This window comes from Eulemur rufifrons, chromosome 2, assembly GCF_041146395.1.
Source record: "Eulemur rufifrons isolate Redbay chromosome 2, OSU_ERuf_1, whole genome shotgun sequence".
Lineage (NCBI taxonomy): Eukaryota > Metazoa > Chordata > Mammalia > Primates > Lemuridae > Eulemur > Eulemur rufifrons.
The window spans coordinates 39,524,733-39,549,327 of record NC_090984.1 but is presented as its reverse complement, the minus strand read 5'-3'; the positions used below and the strand labels follow the sequence as shown (position 1 = coordinate 39,549,327).

The 24,595-nt window shown below is 35.1% G+C and overlaps 1 protein-coding gene across 2 annotated transcripts in view; it reads left to right on the top strand.

Moving 5' to 3' along the window:
• Positions 1–24,595, top strand: part of UNC13C (unc-13 homolog C) — a 562,886-nt gene that overhangs the window by 288,349 nt on the left and 249,942 nt on the right. For both annotated transcript variants that reach the window (XM_069459636.1, XM_069459628.1), the window contains one exon: positions 16,240–16,396. In XM_069459636.1, coding sequence (XP_069315737.1) covers positions 16,240–16,396 — 157 coding nt within the window. The remainder of the gene's footprint in view (positions 1–16,239; positions 16,397–24,595) is intronic.

Genomic DNA, 24,595 nt, shown 5'->3' with positions numbered 1-24,595 from the left:
TGTAGCCCAACGTGTCTCACAAAATCTGAGATTCTTTTAGACTGTGATTATGCTTCCATAATGCCAAATGAGAGAAAAGCATTAGGTCAATATTTTTTACCTTGACGTGCTTAACAAACAACCTGTACTTTGGCACTGGCCATCTTAATTAAATCCATATTTAAACCAGAACTGTTTGGATACAGTTTATTTTAAAGCCACCAGTCTATTTTAGCTGCTTGAGCATGAGCCTGCTTTCCAAGGAGAGAGCTGCTTAATTGAATCATTCATTCATTTAAGAAATATTTACTAAGTGCCTATCATATTCCAGGAACTTTTCTAGGCACAGAGAATACAGCAGCGAACAAGAAGAAGTCAAGGTCTAGTTTCTCATGAAACCCACACTCTAGAAGATTAATTTATTCAATAGACATTTTCTGAGTGTCTAAATGTGATGAGTTATATATGATGTCTTAGTCTGTTGAGCTGGTATAACAAAATACCATAAACTGAGTGGCTTATAAACAACAGAAATTTATTTCTCAGAGTTCTGGTGGCTAGGAAGTCCAAAATCAAGGTTCTGATAGATTCAGTGTCTGGTGAGGGGCTATTTCCTGATTTGTAGATCGTTATCTTTTGTGGTCAAAGAAGTGGAGAGAACTTTCTGGGGCCTCTTTTATAACGACACTAAAATCCCATTCATGAGGGTTCTACCCTTATGCCCTAATTACTTCCCAAAGGCCCCACCTCCTAATTCTATCAACTTGAGGGTTGGTTTCAACATATGAATTTCATGTGAACACAAATATTCAGACCCACATTGCAGGGCAATGGAGAATATACAGCAATTAAAGACAGCTTTTTCCTCTGGTGAGCTCCTAATTTAGGAGGAGAAGGAAGAAAAAATTAAATACTAACAAGACAGTATAATAGAGGTACATATAGGGGTTCTAAGAGCATAAATTTGGAGGAACCCACTCCAGACACAGATGAGGAGAGGTGTCAGAGAAAGCTGATGAGCAGCCTGAGAGTCCCACTCTTTCTCGCCCTTCAACTTCTGTCACTCCTTTAAACCTACGCCTTTCATTACCTTCCTGTCCCACACTGCTGCGCTTGTAGTGAAAATGTCCAGAATTGGGCTCTAGCAATCCGTAGGATCTATGAGAAGCTATAATGCTTTTGGCCTACGAAGTGATCCTTAAATGTTTGAGTCTCTCTTTAGTGACAAGGAAGAATAAAATATTTCCTTATCATTGAAATACATGTGGATCTAAATTTTGGGGAGAAATGTGTCAAAAATAGTTTTAGTGTATGAGTTTCTAACATCAGGAATGCAGATAGTCTTTCTTTTCATCCTGCATTGTTTCTCTGAAATCTCTTCCAAGGATCTAAGTAAGGATCATTGTCTCCTTTTGGTACTTCTTTCCAGTCAAGCTGCTCTTCTGTTCATGAAAAAATAATTGATTTTTTAAATCTTTTATATATATATACATATATATATATATTTTATTTTATTTTATTTTTTGAGACAGAGTCTCACTCTGTTGCCCGGGCTAGAGTGTTGTGGCATCAGCCTAGCTCACAGCAACCTCAAACTCCCAGGCTTAAGCAATCCTCCTGCCTCAGCCTCCCGAGTAGCTGGGACTACAGGCATGCACCACCATGCCCAGCTAATTTTTTTCTATATATATATTTTTAGCTGTCCAGATAATTTCTTTCTATTTTTAGTAGAGATGGGGTCTTGCTCTTGCTCAGGCTGGTCTCGAACTCCTGATCTCGAGTGATCCTCCCCCCTCGGCCTCCCAGAGTGCTAGGATTATAGGAATGAGCCACGGCGCCGGCCTTTAAATCTTTTAAATCAAAGGTATTTCCAGTCCTTAAAAATACAAGTTAACTGTGATTATGAACAGTTGTTCATGAAATGGCATGTGAGTTAGATAATTGTTTTATTTTTTTGCATTATGATACTGATGATGATACTTAGCAAGTGAGATGAATCCAGATGTGGTGTTTGAGATACACAGGACTTCTCAATATTAGGCCAATAATATTTTGAGAATTAATGGTTAATAACCTTGTAGCGCTTGCTTCAGCTAAAAACATGCCAGTAACTTTCTCATTATTCACAGCTTATTTTACTTTTTTTAAAAGTAGGTGACAGATAAAATTGTATGTATTTATTATGTACAGCATGATGTTTTAAAGTAAATACATATTGTGGAATGACTAAATCTAGCTAATTAACATAAATATTTCTTCACGTACTTGTCATTTTTGTGGTAAGAACATTTAACTTCCACTCTCTTATCATTTTTCAGGAGTACAATATATTGTTAACTATAGTCACCATGTTGTGCAATAGATCTCTTGAAAGTATTTCTCCTATCCAGCTGAAATATTTTGTCCTTTGGCCGGTATCTCCCAAGCTGCCCCACCAAAACTCCCGAGCCCCTGGTAACTATATTCTATTCTCTAATTGTATGAGTTCCACTTTTTTATACTCCACTTATGATTGAGATCATGCAGTGTTTTCCTTTCAGTGTCTGACTTATTTTACTTACCATAATGTTCTCCAGGTTCAGCCATGTTGCTGCAAATGGCAGAATTTCCTTCATTTTTATGGCTGAATACTATTTCTTTGTGCATATATATACACATACATACCACATTTTCTCCATCCATCTGTCTGTCGATAGACATTTAAGTTGATTCCATATTTTGGCTATTGTGAATAGTGCTACAGTAAACATGAGAGTGTAGATATCTCTTTGACATACTGCTTTCAATTACTTTGGAATATATACCCAGTAGTAGAATTGATGGATTGTGTGGTAGTTCTATTTTTAATTTTTCCATACTATTTTCCATAACAGTTGTAATAATTTACATTTGCACCAACAGCATGCAACATTCCCTTTTCTCCACCTCTTTGCCAACACTTACCTTTTCTCTTTTTTGATCATAGTCATTATAATGGGAGTAAGGTGATATTATGATTTTAATTTGCATTTCCCTGATGATTAGTGATGTTGAGCATTGTTCATATCTCTGGTGGTCAGTTCTATGTCTTCTTTGGGGAAATGTCTATTCAGATCCTTCATTTGTTTTCTCAATTGGGTTATTTGTTTTCTTGCTATTGAATTGTTTGACATCCTTATATATTTTTAATATTAATCCTTCATTAAATGTATAATTTGCAGATTATTTTCTCCCATTCTGTAGGTTGTCTCTTAACTCTGTTGATTGTTTCCTTTGCTACACAGAATCTTTTCAGTTTAATGCAATCTCATTTGTCTATTTTTGCTTTTGCCATCTGTGCCTTTTGGGTCATAGCTAATAAATCATTGTGCAGATCAATGTCATGGAGTTTTCCCCCTGTTTTGTTCCAGTAGTGTCATAGTTTGGGATGTTACATTTAAGTTTTTAATCCATTTTGAGTTGATTTTTATATGGTGTGAGATAAGGGTCAAATTTTATTATTCTATAATGTGCCTACATAGTTTTCTCAACACCATTTATTAAAGAGACCATCCTTTCCCCATTGTGTGTTGTCAAAAATCATTGATGCTTGTTAGCAGTCATTAGGCTGTGAATTCATGGATTTGTTTCTGGGCTCTCTGTTCTGTTCCATTAGTCTACGTGTCTGTTTTTATGCCAGTACCATGTTTCATTATTCACAATAAGCATCATCTTTTGGAGTTTGTTACTCTAACTTTTCTCATGGAACTGAAATTCCATTTGTTAAATTGTTTTGACATTGACCCCATTTACTTGCAAAAGTGAAGTGCAGTACTTTTAACATTATTAATCCATTGTTTTTAATCATTTATTTGGGGAAGAATGTCAAACATTTCCAGAGATTGCAATAGTACTTTTTGACCTATTTCTTTTTGAAGAGGTACTTTTAGTTTTTTGAAGAAGTGGTTTGCAGCGGAGATATAGTCAGTCATTTTTAATTGCTGATTGTACTTTCTGCCCTGAGAATAAGTAGCATTGGAACTGTAGCCTTTCAAGGGAAATGATTTTCAACAAAGATGGTTAGAAAAAAGAAAAAATTTGCCTTGGCTGTAACCACACATAAAGAGAAAACACACACTAACTCAGAGGCAGACATTTTACCAAATTGAACTCTGTGCAGAAGCCCAGTAGCTGAAAGCTCTGTGCAAAGCAAAGATTGTTTCAGGTTGCCTCCCCCGTCCTGTGCTCCTGTTATCTTTCCTAAGCCCAAGCTCCAATAGAATCAAATGCTTAGATTTAGAAAGAAGTAGAAAGAAGGGATGTATATAGCTGGGCAAAACCAACATGTTATTTATGGTCATAAATATGTAACATGTTAGAACTTGTAAGGATTAGATCTTCTAACAGTCCTTTCATTTTGTATATGGAAAAACTGATTCTAAAAGTGATGAAATTACTTTTCTAAGGTCACAGAAGCGAGCTAGGGTTATGAAGTACCTTTAGGCAATGGTACTCTTAACTCTAAATTGGCCACCCAGACTCCCTTTATCCATTCACATACCAAAAAAAAAAAAAGAAAGAAAGAAAGAATGAATGAAAGAAAGAGAGAAAAGAAAAGAAAAACTTTTCACTGACCATTTCTTCAAGGTTTTCAAGAAATGCATCTACTAACCCTCATTAACACTTTTTTAAAATTTTTTTCCCTCCTTTAATTATCTAAGAAATGTGTACTTTGTTGCATACTACTACCTTTACCATATCAATTGTCTAATCATTTACATTATAGGGTTACAAGTGAATATGAAAAGGCAAGTTCAATGTAGACTATTGTTTTGGTACCAGGAGGAGCCTTTTTTAACTTACCATGCTCTTAGTCACAGTTTTTAGAAAAGGACAGGTATTTTCACCAACCTGGGAAAAGATTATACTCATTGGAGTGAACTGAACATTCTTTTGCTGTTTCATTCTTTTAAAGTCAATATCAAATGATTAAACCTTTAATCTTGGCATTCCAAGTTTCGTTTAAATCCCAAGTCATTAGTTATTTCTAAGAAGAATATTTTAATAAGTTCCAAGAGGTGGCATCTACTTCCTAGGTATTGTGTCTTTAATCTTTAGGTATATTGAAACATGTTTAACTTACTTGTGGCCAAATTTAAGAGGGTCATATGTATGATTTTAACTTATTTACCTTTTTCTTTTTATCAAACAACAAAAGTTTTGCTGATTGATGATCTGACAGGGAAAACATCATAGTAATACTAATTAAATATTGAAACTGATATAAAGATATAATGAGAAGAAAAGTAGCATTAAGTGAAATATTGAGTTTTTCTCATTAGACTCTTTTGATTTTTCACATCTTCACCATTCTTGTACCTGTATTTTGTCTCAGGAAGTTGTACACCAATATCGTTCCATTAATATTTTTAAAATTCCTGCTATACTTAATGCAATTAAACTGATACCTATTTAATAGTAATTTTATGGTATTGGGGGTCATATACTTCTTAACCAGAAATTACTAAAGTCTATGATAAATTTGGAAAGAAAAAAATCATGTTGTGAGCATTTGTTTGACTTCTTCCACAAAAATCTTATTTAATGATATTTAAAGTATCATTGTATATTAGACAGGTTTGCATTAAATATTTTCAAGGTTATGCAGTTTTTTTTTAAAAGGAAAATACATATAAAGAAATTTTAGCTAAACAAGAGTTTTAAAAAGTTGAATTATCTTTCTTATTAGTGTTTAAAGTTATTACAAAGAGACTGTTAAAATCAAACATAAGGCAAAATGTGAACTAGCAAAATTTAATATATATTTTATATATATTTTCTGATTAGGGTAATGAAACATGCTAATAGTACATTTAAAAACATATAGTCTACATTTTTTAAATAACAAAATTCTATGGCTCCAACCAGAGACCATTTAATTAGTAGTTATTTCCTGCCGAGGTTTTGGTTGTTTTGTTTTCATATGTAGACACATACACATAAGTGTTTTGTATGATGTGCACAAATGGGTGTGTGTGTGTGTATGTGTGTGTGTGTGTGTTGAGTTAATAATATACAAAGGCATACATATCCTGTTTATTTTGGCAACTTGCAGCATTCCTTTAAATCCATATTTGCTGACCACCTCGTGTTGTCAGCAACCACCTGCAGACTTTAAACTGAAAGCAAGTCCTTAAAAATTTTCCACGTTTTGCCTTGTCTTTATTAAAATGAAACTCTGTTTTAGACTGGGGAAAAATATTCACCTGATCCTATTGGTGGTTTATCTAAGCCTTTTTTTTTTTTCCCTAAACAATGTAAACAACCATAATTTTATGTTGCTAAAAGCAGAACATAAAAGATTCTGTATAATCCCCAGGGTATACTGTTCCCATTGCTTTTCCAGCCCTTTCGTCTAAGTAGCTAAACATCCCATTGCCTGTTCTCTAGTGGACAGGCAGTATTACAACCTTGGGAATTGTACTCTCCTTAATGGATATAGAGCAAGAAAGTGTGGGGCAGCGAAAAACAGCTTCACTGGCTTGGGAGGCCATTACCATGAAAATAGGAAGTGACTGATTAGCCTTGCTGGGCAGCAGCCTAGGCCCCAGATATTCGATATAGGGGCTAATGGTGGATGGCTCCTAGAAATACCCTACCATTTCCCTCTGGTCAGGTCAATGTTTTAGGAGTTTAGACACTAGTCAGTCACTGAATATTTCCCAATCTATTCAGTTGTCCGAAATTTAGGGAAAGTTCCTCTGAGATACTGGGATATCTTTGATTGGTACCCCTAATTTCCAGTGCTATTGTGATTTTTCATCACTTTTGGTTTTCTTGGAAGTTTCCATGGGAAGCATAGAGGGGTGAATCACATGCAGCTAGCCACCATCCATCATACCCCAGAGATCACCTCGGTTAAATTTTAATCAGAAAGTAAAATATTTCCATCAGTTCTCTAAGACGAATATTTGCCTAATGCTCTGGAAAATCTGAAATACTGCTCTTAGCATACCAGTTATAAGTGGAATGCTATTAGCCTTCAAAGTAGCCATTGTCATTACAGCCTTCACTGCTGTGTACTTCAGAAAAATTTTCACAAAGTACTCAGATGTTTTGATAAACTGTCATACTCGAGGTCACCAAGCACATGTCCTGTACTCTCTAACTCTCCATAAATACCTTTGGTTCCTATTGCTTTAATGCGTTTTCATTAAGAAATGTTTATTGATCAATTCCTATGTACAAGAGAACACTATGCTAAATATGGGCCAGATAAGAGAATAACAGAGCATGAACCAAACATATTCTAGAAGTAACAGATATGTACCCAAGTAATACACAACATTGAAGAGAGAGGGAGGGTATCCAAAGGAAATAAAATCATTATGTCAAAGACATATCTGCACTCCCACATTCATTGCAACACTGTTCACAATAGCCAAGATACACAGTCAACCTAAGTGTCCATCAATGGATGAACAGATAAAGAAAATATGGAATATATACACAATGGAATGCGATTCAGCCTTAAAAACAAAGGAAATTCCGTCATTTATGACATTATGGTTGAACCTGGATGAAATAAGTGAAATAAGCCAGACACAGAAAAACAAATACCAAATAATCTCACTTATATGTGGAATCTAAAAAGTTAGAATGGTGGTTACCAGGGGCTGAGGGGAAAAGGAAGACTTGGTTGGGAGATATTGGTCAAAGGATACAAAATTTCAGTTAGATAGGAGGAAGAAGTTTAAGAAATCTATTGTACAACATGGTAATTATAGTTAATATATTCTTGAAACTGAGTGGATTTTGTGTGTTCTTATCACAGAAAATGACAAGTATATGAAATAATGCATATGTTAATTAGCTTGATTTATCTATTCCACAATGTATGCATATTTCAAAACAACATGTGCACAATAAATATATGTAATTTTTATTTGTCAAAAATAAATAATTTTAAAAAATATTTAAAAGAGAGAGAGAGCAGGACAAATTAAGAGAGGGTATACCCTAGTAGTTTAGAGAGCTGTGTCTGAACTTACATTGCCTGAATTCCAATCTTTGAGAGACTTGCTTGCTTTGACCTTAGGTGAAAGAAAAAATTAGAAAAGCTAAGAAAATATTTAATTAGAGCAAATACAGAGACAGAGTCAGACTTCAGAAATACTGGCAAAACAACACAAAACAAAACAAAACAACCAACTATTTAGAGACAAAACTGAAATTCCTGAGATTACCTGGTTCACATTGTGTTTTCATGCTGTTCATGGTGGGACTGGCAACTTTCTCACTTGGTTTCCTATTTTCAGAGGTAATCATACATCTTCAGTTATAACGTGGTCAAAAGCAAGTTGAAATTTGTTTTGTTAGGAAGTTTGGGTATTAAAGAAATACTCAAGTTTTTTTTATATTTTGGAGATCAGAAGCAGATAGTAATTCTGTGATTTCTGGATTATCTCAAGGTGCAAAGTATCTTTTAATCTTTCTGACTGTGGTATAGGAAGTAATTAGTCATATTGGAAGCTGAGTAGAAGTGTCAATTTTCAATTCTATGCCTCCTATGTTGCTTTTCTGCTTCTAGTACCTACTCATTTCAATCCATCTTTATACCACTTGAGAGTCATCTCTGCAAATTCGTCTGATAATGCTAGTTCCCCCAGCAAAAATCTCAGGTGACTCTATATAGAGTCACCATTAGAAGTGACTCTACATTAGAAAGTCAGAACTCCTTAGCTGCATACTGTACCAATCAAAATCTGGCTCTGATCTACTTTACCTTGGTCATGGCCTGGCCACTTTTCATCTTATTTCCTCTTAGTGCAAACTCCTGTCGCTCTGCTAACATTGATCTTGCTAAGATCACAAGGATGTTTATTTGTCAAGTCCAATAGCTTCTTTTCTGTCCTTATTTTATAGGACTCTTACTTCACTTAACATTATCAATCATTCCCATGATTTCCCTGATTCTACTTTCCTGGCTTTCCTTTTCCCTATCTGGTTTTTTATTTGCTCTCAGCCATAGAATTTACTTTTTATTCCCCTTCCACCAGTTCCTTTTATATTGGTGTTTCCCAGGTTCTGTTCTCTAACACTTCTCATCAGCCTGGATGATCTTACCCTTTCTCATGCCTTCTCATGGTTCATGCTGATGATCCCAAATCTAAGAGTTCAATCCAGGTCTCCAAAAACCAGTAACATTCCTAATATGGAAGCTTTATAAGCTCTTTAAGCTCAAACTTGACATCATCCTCACCTTCAATTTTTTATTTTTTAGTTCCCAGCTCACTTGGCAAAAGCACCATTCATCCAGCCACCCAAACTGGAACCTTGAAAATTTAACCTTTTCTCTTCCCTACCCCATATTCCTTATCAAGTACAAATCCTGACAGTTTATTCTCTTTCAATGTTTCTCAAATCCATTCTCGCCTCCCCATTTCCACACTACTGCCCTAGTTCACTTATCAACTCTTCCCTTCTTAGCCTCATAAGCTCCTCTCACCTAAATTAGTCTATTTAAAATACAGATCTGTTGATTTCACTTCCTACTCCATGTAGAAGAGCTAGAGTTCCTTGGAGTTTTGTTGTTGTTGTTGTTGTTTTACTTATGTTTACCCTGTAAGATTTTGAATTTTGTTTGAAAAATCTTTTGACCTATAGAATAGGTCCAACTTACCTAACATATTGCACAAGATTCTCTAATACCCCTCAGCCTTATCTCAGACCATACGAGTTCTAGAATGTTGTCCTGGAAATTGAGAGTCTACCAGCCTGAAATTGCTAGAGTTCACTGTACACCGTGTTTTATTTCCTTCCATTGTATCTTGATTTGTATACTTTCCTATTCCTCTGCACCACATTCTTTATCTGGCAGTGATACTGAGCCATATGCTTGGCTTGGCTGTATCCTAGTCATTCGTTACCTCTTAGCCCAGCCTCGTCTCAAGACGTCTTCCCTGACCCTTCTCACAAGTCTGTGATATGCATGCTCTAACCCAGTGTCCTCGTAGCACTCTCCTGTGCCTTTTTCATGACTTTCTCATAAGTGTATTCAATTTCTTGTGGGGCTGATTCCCCCACTGGTCTATAAGTAGATCACTACCATAAACCCAAACCTTACAGGGAATCTGCCATTCACACTTGTTCAATTAATGTTTGTTGAGTCAAGTTCTGGGAACACTAAACTCTTTGTCTGTCATAATCATTATCTCAGTCTTATCCTCTAGGCCTTGGCTCAGACATTTCCCTCTGATTTTTTCTCTCTTAACCACTAGTGGACTGAACTCAGCCTTTGGAGCTTTGCCTTGCACCTCCAGGCCTCACTCCTCTATCCTACGACCCACTTAAGCCTTTTAGCTGACTCCTTAATAGCACTTTCTGCCATATGACAGAATTAAGATTTAATGTGTGTGTCTCTCAATTAGGAGTATGTATATTTTACATCAGGACCATGTTTTAATCAACTCCCCATCCTTACCACTAAGAAAGGTGCCAGGAATACAATACCTGTGTAGTCAATAAAGGGTGAGTACTCTGACCAGATGGTTTAATGTAAAAACAAAACAAAAACAAAACAAAACAAAACAAAAAACAGATTAAAGGTTAAACAGTAGAAAATCCTAGAATCAATTTTAATACTAACTCTAGTTTTGATAAAAGAAAGTATTATAATTACTATTTGGCTATAAATTGAAGCTATTTTAAAGGAAAAGTCTAGAGTACTAACAGATGTTTGACCTCACTGATTTTCTAAATTTCCTATGAGTAATATATATTAGCATTAATAATAAGTGCATAGCAAAGATTGTATTAAACAAGATAACTCAAAGTTGCATTTATTTACATGGCTTTTCCTATATTATATATACATTTTCACATATAATCTATAAATTATTTGTTAAAGTTCTCATTTTGGTTGTGAAAATTTACTGTGGGATCCCAAAGCCACAATTTCTTAGGTCATTTTCATCATCAAGATATTGGCTAAACCAACTCAGAATGTAAAATAAACAAATCTTGACTTTTTTATATTCCAGTTATCCCATATCCCACACCCATATCCCTCAGGAGGCTTATAAATAGTGAGCAATGTTCAATAATTATGTCATTTTCTTTTTAATGTATGTTTTATTTTTTAACTTATTTTTATTTATTGATTTCTGGGGTATATGTGCAGATTTCTACATGGTTATATTGCATATATATGTGAAGTCTGGTCTTTTTGTGTAACCCTCAACAGTTAGTGTACATAGTTTCACGGTTCATACCACTCTCCTACCCCATGCCCTGCCCTTCTTAGTCTCCAGTGTCGATTTATTTCACTTTATGTGTCTATGTGTACTTATTGCTTAGCTCCTATTTATATATGAGAACATGCAGTGTTTGACTTTCTGTTTTTGAGTTATTTCAATTAAGATCTTGGCCTCTAGTTTCATCCATGTTGCTGCAAAAGCCATGGTTTCATTTCTTTTTTTTATGGTCAAGTAGTATTCCATGGTGTATATATACCACGTTTTCTTTATCCAATTCTCTACTGATAGGCACTTAGGTTGGTTCCATATTTTTGCTATTATGAATAGTGAGTACTATGATAAACATTCAAATGCAGATGTCTTTTTGATATAATGATTTTTTTCCTTTGGGTAGATACCCAATAGTGGAATTACTGGATTGAATGGTTGATTATTTTTAGTTTTTTAGGAATTTTCATACTGTTTTCCATAGAGGTTGTACTAATTTAAGTTCCCATCAACAATATATAGGCATTCTCTTTTTTCCATATGAGTGCCAACATTTATTTTATTTTTTATTTTTTTAACAATGGTCATTCAAATTGGAGTAAGATGGTATCTCATTGTGGTTTTAATTTCCATTTCTCTGGTGATTAGTTATGTTAAGCATTTTTTATATGTTTATTTGCTATTTGTATATCTTCTTTTGAAAAATGTCAGTTCATGCCCTTTGCCCATTTTTTAATGGGGTTATTTGTTGTTTTCTTGTTCAGTTGCTTGAGTTTCTTATAGATTCTGGATAGTAATCCTTTGTCAGATGCATAGTTTGCAAATATATTCTTCCATTCTGTAAGTTGTCTATTTACTCTGTTATTTCTTCTGCTGTGCAGAAGCTTTTTAGTTTAATTAAGTCCCATTTGTTTATTTTTCTTTCTGTTGCACTTGCTTTTAGGGTCTTAGTCATAAATTCTTTGCCTAGCTCAACAGAATTTTTCCTGCCTTTTAGAATTTTTATAGTTTCAGGTCTTACATTTAAGTCTTTAATCCACCTTTAGTTAATTTTTGTATATAGTGACAGATAGGAATCCAGTTTCATTTTTCTGTGTATGGCTATCCAATTTTTCCAGCACCATTTTTTAAATAGGGTGTCCTTTCCCAGAGTATGTTTTTGGTCTGCTTTATTGAAGATCAGTAGGCTGTAGGTGTTAGGCTTTATTTATGAGTTCTCTATTCCATTCCATTGATTTATGTGTCTATTTTTATACCATTACCATGCTATTTTGGTTACTATAGTCTTGTATTATTTGAAGTAAAGTAATGTGATGCCTCCAGATTTGTTCTTTTTACTTAGCATTGCTTTGGCTATTCGGGTCATTTTTTTGGTTCCATATGAATTTTAGGATTATTTTTTCTAATTATGTAAAAAATGACGTTGGTGTTTTAATAGGAATTGCTTTGAATCTGTAGATTGCTTTGAGCAGTATGGTCATTTTAACAATATTGATTCTTCTCATCCATGAGCATAGGATTTGTTTGTGTCATCTAGGATTTCTTTTATCAGTGTTTTATAGTTTTTCTTGTAGAGATCTTTCACCTCCTTGGTTACATATAGTCCTAGGTAGGTATTTAAAATTTTTGTAGCTATCATGAATGGGATTGAGTTCTTGATTTGGTTTTCAGCTTGGTCATTATTGGTGTATAGAGATGCTACTGATTTCTGAACATTGAGTTTGTATCCTGGGACTTAAATCTAGGAGTCTTTTGGAGGAGGAGTCTTGAGGGTTTTTTAGGTATAAGATCATATCATCAGTGAACAGAGATATTTTAACTTCCTCTTTTCCAATTTGGATGCCCTTTATTTTTTTCTCTTGCCTGATTGATGTGGCTAGGACTTCTGGTACTATGTTGAGTAGGAGGTGGGAATGGACATCCTTGTCTTCTTCCAGTTCTTGGTGTGAATGCTTTCAACTTTTCTCTGTTCAATATGATATTGGCTGTGGGTTTGCCATATATGTCTTTTATTATTTGGGGGGTATATTCCTTCTATGCCTACTTTGTTGGGGTTTTTATCATGAAGGGATGTTGAATTTTATTAAATGTTTTTTCTGCATCTATTGAGATCATTGTATGTATTTATCATTTACAATATGATGTTTTAAATCATACATATATTGTGGAATGACTAAACCTAGGCAATTAGTATATTCATCACCTCACATAGTTATCATTTTTGTGGTGCAAATATTTAATATCCACTCTTCTAGCATTTCTTAAGAATATAATATAATGTTATTATCTATAGTCGCCATGCTGTATAGTAGATCTTTTGGACTTATTCCTCCCATCTGAATGAAATTCTTTATTCTTTGAACATGTCCCTAACCATCCCTCAACTTCCCCAGCCTCTGGTAACCACCATTCTACTCTCTACTTGTATGTGATCAACTTTTTTGATTCTACATATAAGTGAGATCATGTGGTATTTGTCTTTCCATACCTGGCTCATTTCACTTAACATAATGCCTTCCAGGTTCCTCATGCTGTCATAAATAGCAGGATTTCCTCCCTTTTTATGTCCAAATAGTATTCCACTGTGCACATATACCACATTTTCTTTATTCATTGATCTGATGATGGACACATAGGTTGATTCTATACCTTAGCTCTTGTGAATAGTGCTGCAATACACATGAGTGCAGATATCTCTTCAAAATACTGATTACATTTCCGCTGGATGTATACCCAGTAGCAGGATTGATGAATCATATGGTAGTTCTATTTTTAATTTTTTGAGGAAATTTTATCCTGTTTTCTATAAGGACTGTACTAATTTGTTATACATTACGACCAACAGTGAGAATGGTTCCCTTTCCCTCCTCACCAACATTTGTTATCTTTTGTCTTTTTGATAATAGCCATTCTAGCAGGAGTGCGGTGGTATCTTATTATAGTTTTAATTTGCACTTCCCTGATAACTAGTGATGTTGAGCATTTTTTATATACCTATCAGCCATTTGTATCTCTTCTGATGAGAAATATATATTGAGATTTTTTACCCATTTTTTAATCTGGTTATTTGTTTTCTTGCTATTGAGTTTTTTGAGTTTCTTATATATTTTAGATATTACCCCTTTTCAGATGTATGGCTTGCAAATATTTTCTGTCATTCTGTAGTTGTCTCTTTACTCCATTGTTTCCTTTGCTGTGCAGAAGCTTTTTAGTTTGATGCAATTTCATTTGTCTATTTTTGCTTTTGTTGCCTGTACTTTTAAGGTTATATTAAACAAATAATTGTCATTTTCAATGTAAGTCTTTCTATTTCACTTATGAAAATTACACTGTGAATGCCTTATGTAGGTTATTACCATTTCTCTCTATTATTTATGCTTAAAATAACTGCTAAGCTACTGCTGCCATCTTAATCAGGCACCAACCACAGGGTAGCAGCTACAAGAAGTAAAGCCTGAGTAACATGGCTGCAGTATGAGGGCACTAATCCTTTTTTAAAACCAAGAACAAGATTCTTCAGTCTGATGACTGCCAGTATCCCTTTAAATTGACAATGCAGGATCAAGGTAATAAACCTCTAGTCTTTGAGTTTATTTTGACAATTGTTTATGATGATTCTATATCTCTTTTTCCCCCTTGGTATGTATATTTTCCCTTTGCCCTCTTCCACACCACTGTATTCCGGCACTGCATGTTCCACAACTTTGCCCTGTGATTTGAGTCTAATAAATCTAATTACTGTGAATTGTTGAAGAAAAATGTTATAGCATATCTCTAGGTTTTTTTAAATTTCTATTTTAATACCTTTATATTTATTTGTGAAATTCTTATTAGATATTAATTAATTATAATCACTTTAGCATATAATAAATTCAAAACATTTACCATTTACCTTAATGAAATCAGCATTGATAATCTAATTCCAGGGTTAAATTACACAAATCATGGAACTCTCATGGCATAAATTTTTATTCATGATTCTCAAAGATGTATATTTAAAAATTTAACCTACTTTTGTTGGCCAGTATCATGACAAGCTAGGTGAACATCTAGCCTGGTTGAGATCTAAGACAAGTCACAAATTTCAGGACTGCCATCCATTTATTTGGGGGGTACCACTCGGGGCATTTATGTATGTGTATTCTGTGTTTGTGTTCAGTAATACAAAATTCAGAAATGGCTAGATGGAGGATAAATTACTAAGATATGTGAGTAAAATAGGACCAGATTATATACTGAAAATTGCTTTCCTCCATGCATATTTTATCTTTCACTTTTATCATAAGCTGTGCTTTCAATTTTCAAGTCTTTTGTTACAGTTCAAATGAAATAGGTTTCCTTGTGAGAAATAACAGAATTGAACACTTGATGCTTCTGGTGGCTCTAAATGATACTATTATTCAAGGTTTAAAAGAAATGGTCTTTAAGCATGAAGCTGTATAATTCAATCTGTCCTCACTGTTCATCTGTTTCCCTAATTAAATCCTATCTGTAACAAAGTGCTTAGAAAACAGAATTTCTTGTGGAAGATATTCCTTCCTGGAAAAAGAAAAAAAAAACTCACAAACTGGACTCAAGTCAGATGTTACTTGACTTGTTCAGTCAATGTGTAATGAGAAGAGGGCCTCTTGCTACTACATCAATGTGAGAAGAATACAAATGCAAAAGGAAATTTTGGCTGGAATATGGCATTTCAGGAACTAAAATAAGTAGAGTCAGGGTCTGGGGAGTGAGAGAGACTCCTGTGATTTCTGACAATACTAAACTCCACTAGAAATTTCACTTAAGATGTGTGCACACACAACACTCACATCGTTGAAAGAAGTTATATACATTCTTGTGGCAAATTACATTCTAATTAATCCAATTCACATTTATGAATGAGAAATTTCAAAAAGCTGAAATTGTTTTCTCTTTCAATTAGAGATTGTGGGAGTTTTCTCTCCTTTTCATAGACGTAGTGGAGGAATTACTTAATTGCTGATGTTAAAAGCTATGCTGTTATGTGAATTAATTATTTCTATTTTAAAAGCACTTTATGATTTTTGTGTTGCAGGCACTTTTCATGTCTGTCTTCTAAATACATGTGCCCTGGTGTTCCTGCTGTCATGAGCACCTTGCTGGCTAACATAAACGCTTTCTATGCTCACACAACAGTTTCAACAAATGTTCAGGTTTCCGCCTCAGATCGATTTGCTGCTACCAACTTTGGTGTAAGTATAATTTTGTAAACTTTAAAATTTCTAGCAGCTTATGGGAGTTACATTTCAAGGCCCTTTGTACTTAAGATAATCTTGTAATCTTATTGCAGAAGGTACATTTAGGGTATATCTCATAGTGTAATGGGCTACATCTCAAAATTTATTTGAAATGTTTCCAGTGAAATAACTGATAGGAGGAATCTTCATTAGATTGAATCTCCATTTCTGGAATGATCTTATAAACATACAGTTTATAAGAGAATGCTGAGATTTCCTAAGCAATTCTCTATGTATGCAAATTTGGGATTCACCATTTCAGATTTACTATTTTTTAGATAGTTTCCTGGTCGCTGTGAGCTTGGCTATCTTCTCTGGTGCCTATTGGGCTCCATTTATACTTCCTGTTGGTTCCCACTGGTACTGATGGATAACGAATGGCACATCCTCTAAGTAAAAAATAGCAGGTGTATAAACAGCTTAAAAGAACTATCTTTACCAAATTAGACTGTCCATCTGATGTATTTAAAGGCATCAAGAACACAATGAAAAGCAGAAACATAAGGATTCTAAAGAGTCAGGAATTTGCCTGTTGCACCCATCCACAGAACTCATCCCCTACAAGTATAATGAAATTAAAATTGGCAAGACTGGAAATAGGGTTAAGAGCAATCTCAGTGAAGTGGTAAGAGTCAAAACTAACACAGAGTTAGTGCTGATGGAGAAGAAAGGACACATTCAGAGCTTTTCAAGGCATAAAATCAACAGTGCTTGCTGTCTTTGGAGACAGGAACAGTGAGGGAAGGAGAACGGTGCCTGAAAAGATTACCAGGATTTTGGCTGGGGCAGCTGAGTAGGAAGTAGTGCTATTCGATAACTGTGAGACAAATATTTTTGTTCACCTTTTTTTTTCCTTTAATGGAGGAAACTAAGATCTGTTGTAGGACAGTGGTCTTCATGACACTGTAATTCTTTTTTCTACTGCACTTCCAATTTAGTTCACTGAGTAGGTTTTTGTTATTGAGTATGTTGTTAGAAATCAAATTTGGGGGTATGTGACATAGAATAGAAACAACTGAGGCAAGTAGATTAAGGGTGAAAACCCAGTATGGGAAAAAAAAAAAATGTGTGCTGCTGTCTTTATTCTTTTTCTTTTAATCTTTCCTTCTAAAAGAGAGAATGCATGCAGGGTATGTGAGGTGAGTTTGAATGAATCAAAGGAAAAAGTAATTGCTATGTAATGACAAATCAAATAAAATACCAGTAAAAGAGAACAGTCTTTGGGTTGGGAGTAACGGAGGTTAAGTTTTTATTCAAATTTAGGAAGTCAGTTCAGTCATTCAAGCCTCACTTTCTCAATCTGCTCAATGCAGATGATAATTTGTGTTCTAACATTTTTCTTAAATTTGGGTGAAGATCAAATGAGATAAAAGATGGTAAGCCAGTTTGTAAAAGTTAAAAGTGCTGTCCTTCTATAAGGTATGAGGATTTTGTCTCTCCTGTATTACCTAGGGTATAACCAGTACACCATCAGCTGCTTTTGTTAGATTGACTCTTGTCAAAACTGGGACCAAAACGCTTTACCCTGGCTACCTCAGCAAATACTGTGATGACCAAATACCAGATCATAGAACAGTTTTGTTATAAAAACCTCATCTTGGTAATAGCACTCATTGTCTTGGGATTTACTTGTAACAGAAAGAATTCTGTTATGAAATTGTGTTGTTTCTAATATTCTGCCTGTGTACATTGTGGAGAACAAGCCAACCTTATAGAACTTCTGAGAAAGAAGGTGTGTTTACATGATTAATAGCCACCATAAAAATTACCTGGAGGAAAATTAGATAGCGTGCTCCTTTACTTCATGCTGAACCGAACAAGAGAGAGCAGATTGATTTCAGTACATCTCAGTGTTTCAACGGCCACATGATAATAACAAACTGCATTTTATAAATTATATAACTTAACGTAGGATGGAGAGAAAAGGAATATTTCTTTAAACTACATCTTGCTACATTGGTTATTTGGTACGTAAATTTGACTATATTTTTCTATGACTGTTGAAAATAGTGCTATTTGGTAAGTTAAACATATCTAATTGTAATGTTTGGAGCCCCAAGTTTTTATTCACCTGACTGTGTCACTTGGGACCCTAGTGACAATTGTATGGTACTTTCTTTATTCTTCTCAAAGGTGTGTCACCCAGACATTTTGAGTCTCCAAAATATAAACCAGTGGAAAAAGATTTCTTACCTGTGAGAATTGTAAAACAGACAAATCTTTAAGAAAATAAAACCATAACTCTTATAAATGCAGACTTTTTAATGTAAAAATGTCATTTGAAATTAAAGTGTGAATGAAAAATGCTGAAGAATAAGGTGAAGAGGACAGAAGCCTTGGATGTAGAGAAGAGGTACAAGCAAAGTTTGCCGAGGAAAATGGTTAGAGAAATTGGATGAAAATGATAATAAAAGTATGATATTACAAAAGGCAAGGGAAACGAGTTTGGGATAGGGGAAGTGTATAACATTGTCAATTATGGAAAATTCAAGTAATTTGAGGAAAGAAATGAGCCCATTTGATTTGGCAAGTAGAAGGTCATTGTTTATGAAACAGTTGAGGTTGGAGCCTGATTTCTGGGGCTGTTCAGTGAATGCCATAGATAGACAGTTGTATAAATTAGAGTTCATTTAGTCAATAAAATATCATGCAATCATTAAAAAAATGAGTTTTTGTAGAGGAAATTAAATAATTGAACAATGATTATGACATAATGATAAATGAAAGAGAGTGCTACAAAACTCTATATACAATCTAATTCTAACATCAAACACACGTGCACACACATACACAGATTTAGCAATAAGACTGGACGGAAATTAAATTTGCTAAAATGCTAATGACACAGCCACCTGGTAGGATTGCAGCTGACATTTTGTTGATTTTCTTTTGTATTCATCTTTATACTAAAGTTTACAATTTTTCTATATTAAATTTGTATTAATTTTATAATAAAAATCTGAATAAAGAAAGTGGGTGAGGAAAGACTATTCTTTCAAGGAACTTGAATGAGAAGGAAAAACAAGATATCGGGTAGGAGTGAGATTTTGCCATGTAGAAAGATTATATTTTTACTCTCTGGTTAAGTAGGGATATTTATACTTAATAAAGTAAATTTAAAAATATTTACAGTGTTAGGAAAGGAGGTAGTTGCAAGAGTGTGTTTGCAAATTTATCAGATGAGAGAATAAGTGTTACAGCAGTATCCCAGAGGAGAAAGAAGGAAGTACAGTCAAGAGGACAGAAAAGGAGACCTTTATAATGAGAAAGGACAAGTTCCGTTCAGAAATTTGAGGAAATAGTGTGAAAGTCCTCAAGAGAACACTGAGCTTGAGGTGGAATAAGGTGATGCGGGTTTGGATTAGCCCCTGAGCGGTATTATTTGATGTTGGGCACCATAAATTTGCTATCATAACTACCCATGTGGCTGTGAGAGCTTCCCAGGGTTTGCTAGCATTCTGACGTTGAAATTTTGCAGAAAAGAGGCAATGGAAGGTTAAGGGAATTCATACAGCAATGATGCTGTGAAGAGAAAAGTTGGAGTGATTCATCATGGGGTGTAGGTTTGATAAGTGGCACCATGAGAAGTGTGATGGAAAGAGAGAGAAAGAGGAAGGGAGGGAGAGAGGAGAAATACAGAAACAGAGGGTTTTGTGGTAAGAACAGTCCATTTCAGTTAACATTTCAAAGGGGAAGTCTCAGGTCCAAGATGTAGCTCTGGGAGTTGATTGTTGAAAATTAATTGTAAACATTGATATGCTACAGCTGACTTGTACCTGCTCTTGAGAACTGATTGCTAAAGTTTCAGGAATATTGCAAGGTGGTTGTTAAACACAGCCATTCTTGAAATTGCATATGTTGAAATTATTTACATCATGGAAATTGGCAAATGCTAAAAATCAAGGCTTTTTGCTTTCAGAGAGCCAGTTTACCAGTATATCATTGAGTGTAAATGTTGTTTGGAGTCAAGATCAAAGAACTTTATTGGAGAAGTTCTCCATACATATCTCTATGTATGTTAAAGACACTCACGGGTAGATCGGGTTGGAAAGGAAGAAAACTCCATGAGGTGGGAGTCAATATTTTAATTTTGAAGATGTCCTTAGGAAATTTACTTAGTAAGTTATCTTAAGACACAAATATCAAATGAAATGCTAGTAAAATTGCTGTTTTCTAGCTCTGTTTTTTGTTTTTTCCCATGAGCATATATACTCTGACATAGCCAGTACTGGGCAAAACAAAATATGCTAATACATATTTTTTACCCTTATGTTCTTTTATTTGTCCACTAGTTCATTCAATACATATTTTTGTGATATTTTATGTAAGCTACTACAGCAGATAATGGAAGGACTGAAAATAAATGTCGACCTTTACTCTCTGAAGCTTATATTCTAATGGAATAATCACATAAACATGTGTAAAAAAAAACATAAATTACTTTCAAAATGTGGAAAGTGCCAAAGGGAGTTTATTCTTATAAATACTTTGAGGTGGAGGAGGAGCAAATGGTTGATTCTCTTCAGGGACTCATGGAAGCTTGACAAAGCCATAATACTCTTAGGGATGAATATTTTCAAAGTCCAGAAGAAGTAGAAAAACTATGATAGGCCTAGGAAGATATCTGAATAAAAATAATAAGAAGTAAGGATGCAAAATAAGTTTTAAAAAGTATGTGTAATGTAGTCTACTTGCTGAGTAGGGCAGATAGAATAAAAGATGGACGTATAAGAGGAGGCTGGGTTATTGGGTTGATATTAGACTGTTGAAGGCCTTTAATGCTAAGATATTTGAGCTTCCTTCTTAATTCATAGGGTACAATCTGATAGAACTTCTGCTTTAGAAAGATCACTGTGTAGAGGAAATGTTGCAAAGGGGAGAGAGAGAATGTGTATAAGACAGGGTTCAGTTGCAGTAATAGAACCCCCCCAAGCAACTTTAAGTAGAAAAGGATTCAACATAGAGAATTAATTGTTCTGTAATCTTATCTGAAGGACTGGAGGAGGCACCCTGCATAATAATTCTCAAAATCGCACAGTGAAACTGATTTGCAAGAGAAACTATAAGCCTTCTTAGAATCAGGAAGGTAGAAAACCAGGAAGCTGCCTCTGTTATCAATGCCACTGTCTTTTCTAAACCACAAAGCTAATGACAAGAACTTTTAAGACCACAAAATCTTTTTTTTTTTTTTTTTTTTTTTTGAGACAGAGTCTCACTCTGTTGCCCAGGCTAGAGTGAGTGCCGTGGCGTTAGCCTAGCTCACAGCAACCTCAAACTCCTGAGCTCAAGCGATCCTCCTGTCTCAGCCTCCCGAGTAGCTGGGACTACAGGCATGCACCACCATGCCCGGCTAATTTTTTCTATATATATTTTTTTAGCTGTCCATATAATTTCTTTCTATTTTTAGTAGAGATGGGGTCTCGCTCTTGCTCAGGCTGGTCTCGAACTCCTGAGCTCAAACGATCCGCCCACCTCGGCCTCCCAGAGTGCTAGGATTACAGGCGTGAGCCACCGCGCCCGGCCAAGACCACAAAATCTTTAATAGAAAATTATGTATAAAACTAATATTTATTTATGACAAAAAGCATAAACATTATAAAATCCAGGGGAACAAAACATAGTACTTTCATTAATTAACTGCCTGACAAACCTCTATAATATTTTTTTTCTATAATTTTTGGCTACAGATTCTTTGCTCACTTCTTCATATGACAAAAATTCTGAAATATTTTTTATGGGAAGGAAAGAAAGATAATTCAGTTTTTTGTCTAGCAGAGGTGATAAAAATTTATAAATTGATACTTTAGAAAGGTTTGTTTTACTTTCACATAGCCACGTATATTTTAATGATTTTGATCAAATTTGTGATGTAAAAGCAAAAATTGCACCCAGCAAAGTTACACAGGCAAGGCTGACTCTATTCAAGGCTACTGCAATAGGGAACAGAGGTCAGAGCTTAGTTTGCACCCAACTCCACTAAAACAAAACGGAGGAGGGCTTCTAAGGGCTCAAATAAATTCGAGGGAAAATACAAGAAGGTGTTGAGGGGAGCTTGACCAGTGGGAGGTGTCCAGCACACTGAGTTATTCTGAGTTTGCACTTTCTTGTCTGTGCTAGGCCATCTGTGTTTGCTAATTGATGCCCATCAAAATTAGGATCCTACCGTCCCAAGAAGGCTGGGACATCGGGATGCTCTCTTCTTGGGGATTATATTTCAAAGGAAAAGCTCCCAAATCTTTCAGAAATCTTTCCTGGATTATAAAACTGGCAAGAGGCTTTTTCAAAGATTTACATATCAAGGGGCAGGGAAAGAACTTACAATTACAAGGTTTCTAAAGAAAATGCTCTAATAAAAGGGAGGTCAGGACCTGGAGTCAGGAAGAAGCCTGTCTAAAGCTTACTCAGGCTGAGGGAACATTAGGCTGTGTTGATCAGTGAACTAACATTTCAGTGCTTTTCAAGTTATCCTGTGAAGGGACTCTTTAAATACCCTTTGAATTGATGAAATTAATTAGTTTATCATTGAAAGCATCATAGTAATAATATTTTATAATTTTCTGGTATTTCTGTTGGTATCTGCATTAATCTCAAATCAACAAGAGTGGTACATAGGCGTCCAATATGTTCATATGATTAACAGTAATTGAAATACCAAAAAATTATCGTAATAGCCTATGTATTACTTCTGTTTGAAATGTGCCTCTTTTACTAATAAATTGCTTTTTTTGTTACAATCTTGGAAAAAGATGCTACAATATGCTAGTCCAGATCAGAATAATTTTTACCTTGTACCTACAAATGTTACAAAAACCTAAGATCACATGATTACAAGGCTGGGCCTCCTCCTAGATCGCTGAAGCAAATAAGAGCCAAGAAGCTTAAACAACAGTAACTTCTGGTGAAATTCAACTCTGCTGTTGGAGCCAGGCTTTGAGAAAAAAGGAATTCAAGAGAGAAGCTGAGGGTAATGCAGAGGCTTTGGCACCCCTTCCTTACAAGAATTGTCCTTCTGCAATTCCCAAAATCCTGGGAGACACTTCCTAAGAGGGCACATAGGGGGTGGCAAATGCTTCTCTCCCAGTCAAAAGCCCCCTCTGCCCATAAGCCAAATCCAGCTTACCAACTGGTCTCATAAGGCTCAGAAGCCAAGAAATGGTTTTTACATTTTTAAATGTTGAAATAAAATTGACTATTATTTTGTGACGCACAAAAGGTTTCTAAAGTTCCATTTCGGTCTACACAAATAAGGTTTCATTGGGAAATAACCATGCCCATCTGCTTGCATAGTGTCTGTGGCAGCTATTGTTCTGTAGGGTCAGATTGAGTAGTTCTAACAGAGTCTGGAAAGTCAGAAATATTTCCCAGCTAGCCCTTTACAGACAGTTTGCTGACCCCTGGGCTAGTGATTCTCACCAATTAATTAAACATAAATTTTCGACAACTGACACTACTTATTAGTGGTAGTATTAATTTGCCTCCTACTGGACATATGTGGCTGTTATTCAATACAAAAAACTGAATAGTGTGGTGGTTTCAGATATTATGACATGCCCTTCAGGGGAAACATTTTTTAATCACCCAGTCTTTTGTTATTCCTCAAATCATACCCTACAGGCAGTAGGCCTCCTCTTCTCTGCAAAAGTAATATCACTCTAGTTAAATATAATATAGTAAATAAAATTAAATTTCAAGCTGTCCTGCTGTTTAAAGAATCTCTGTGAAAATTCAATCAGTGGCATACTTTTAATTTCACATCATCTGATATTGTTTGGGATTCAGTGACAACAAGCCTGGTAGTTTTCTCTGCAGTTTTCTATTTTCCTTGAATGTAAATTTTTCAACTGGGCACTGAAGACCAGGGAGAGAAACCAAATGTGTGATTTGTGTCAGTCAGAATTCCATTTCACTGCCTGAAACAGAAACTCAACTACACTTGAGTAAATAAGATTTTGTTTTTTCCCTCGGTGTAACCTAAGTCCAGAGGTAAGAAATTCAGGGCTAGGATAGCTGCTCAGGATTGTAATTTTTAAAAAGGGTGGGCAGATGGGGTGGGGTGGGGGTGGGAACTTCTTTCTTAACATTTGTTTAGCTTTTCATCTTATGGCCATGAAATAAGGGCTCTATCTTCTAGGGTCTCTTAGATTTTAAGGTAGG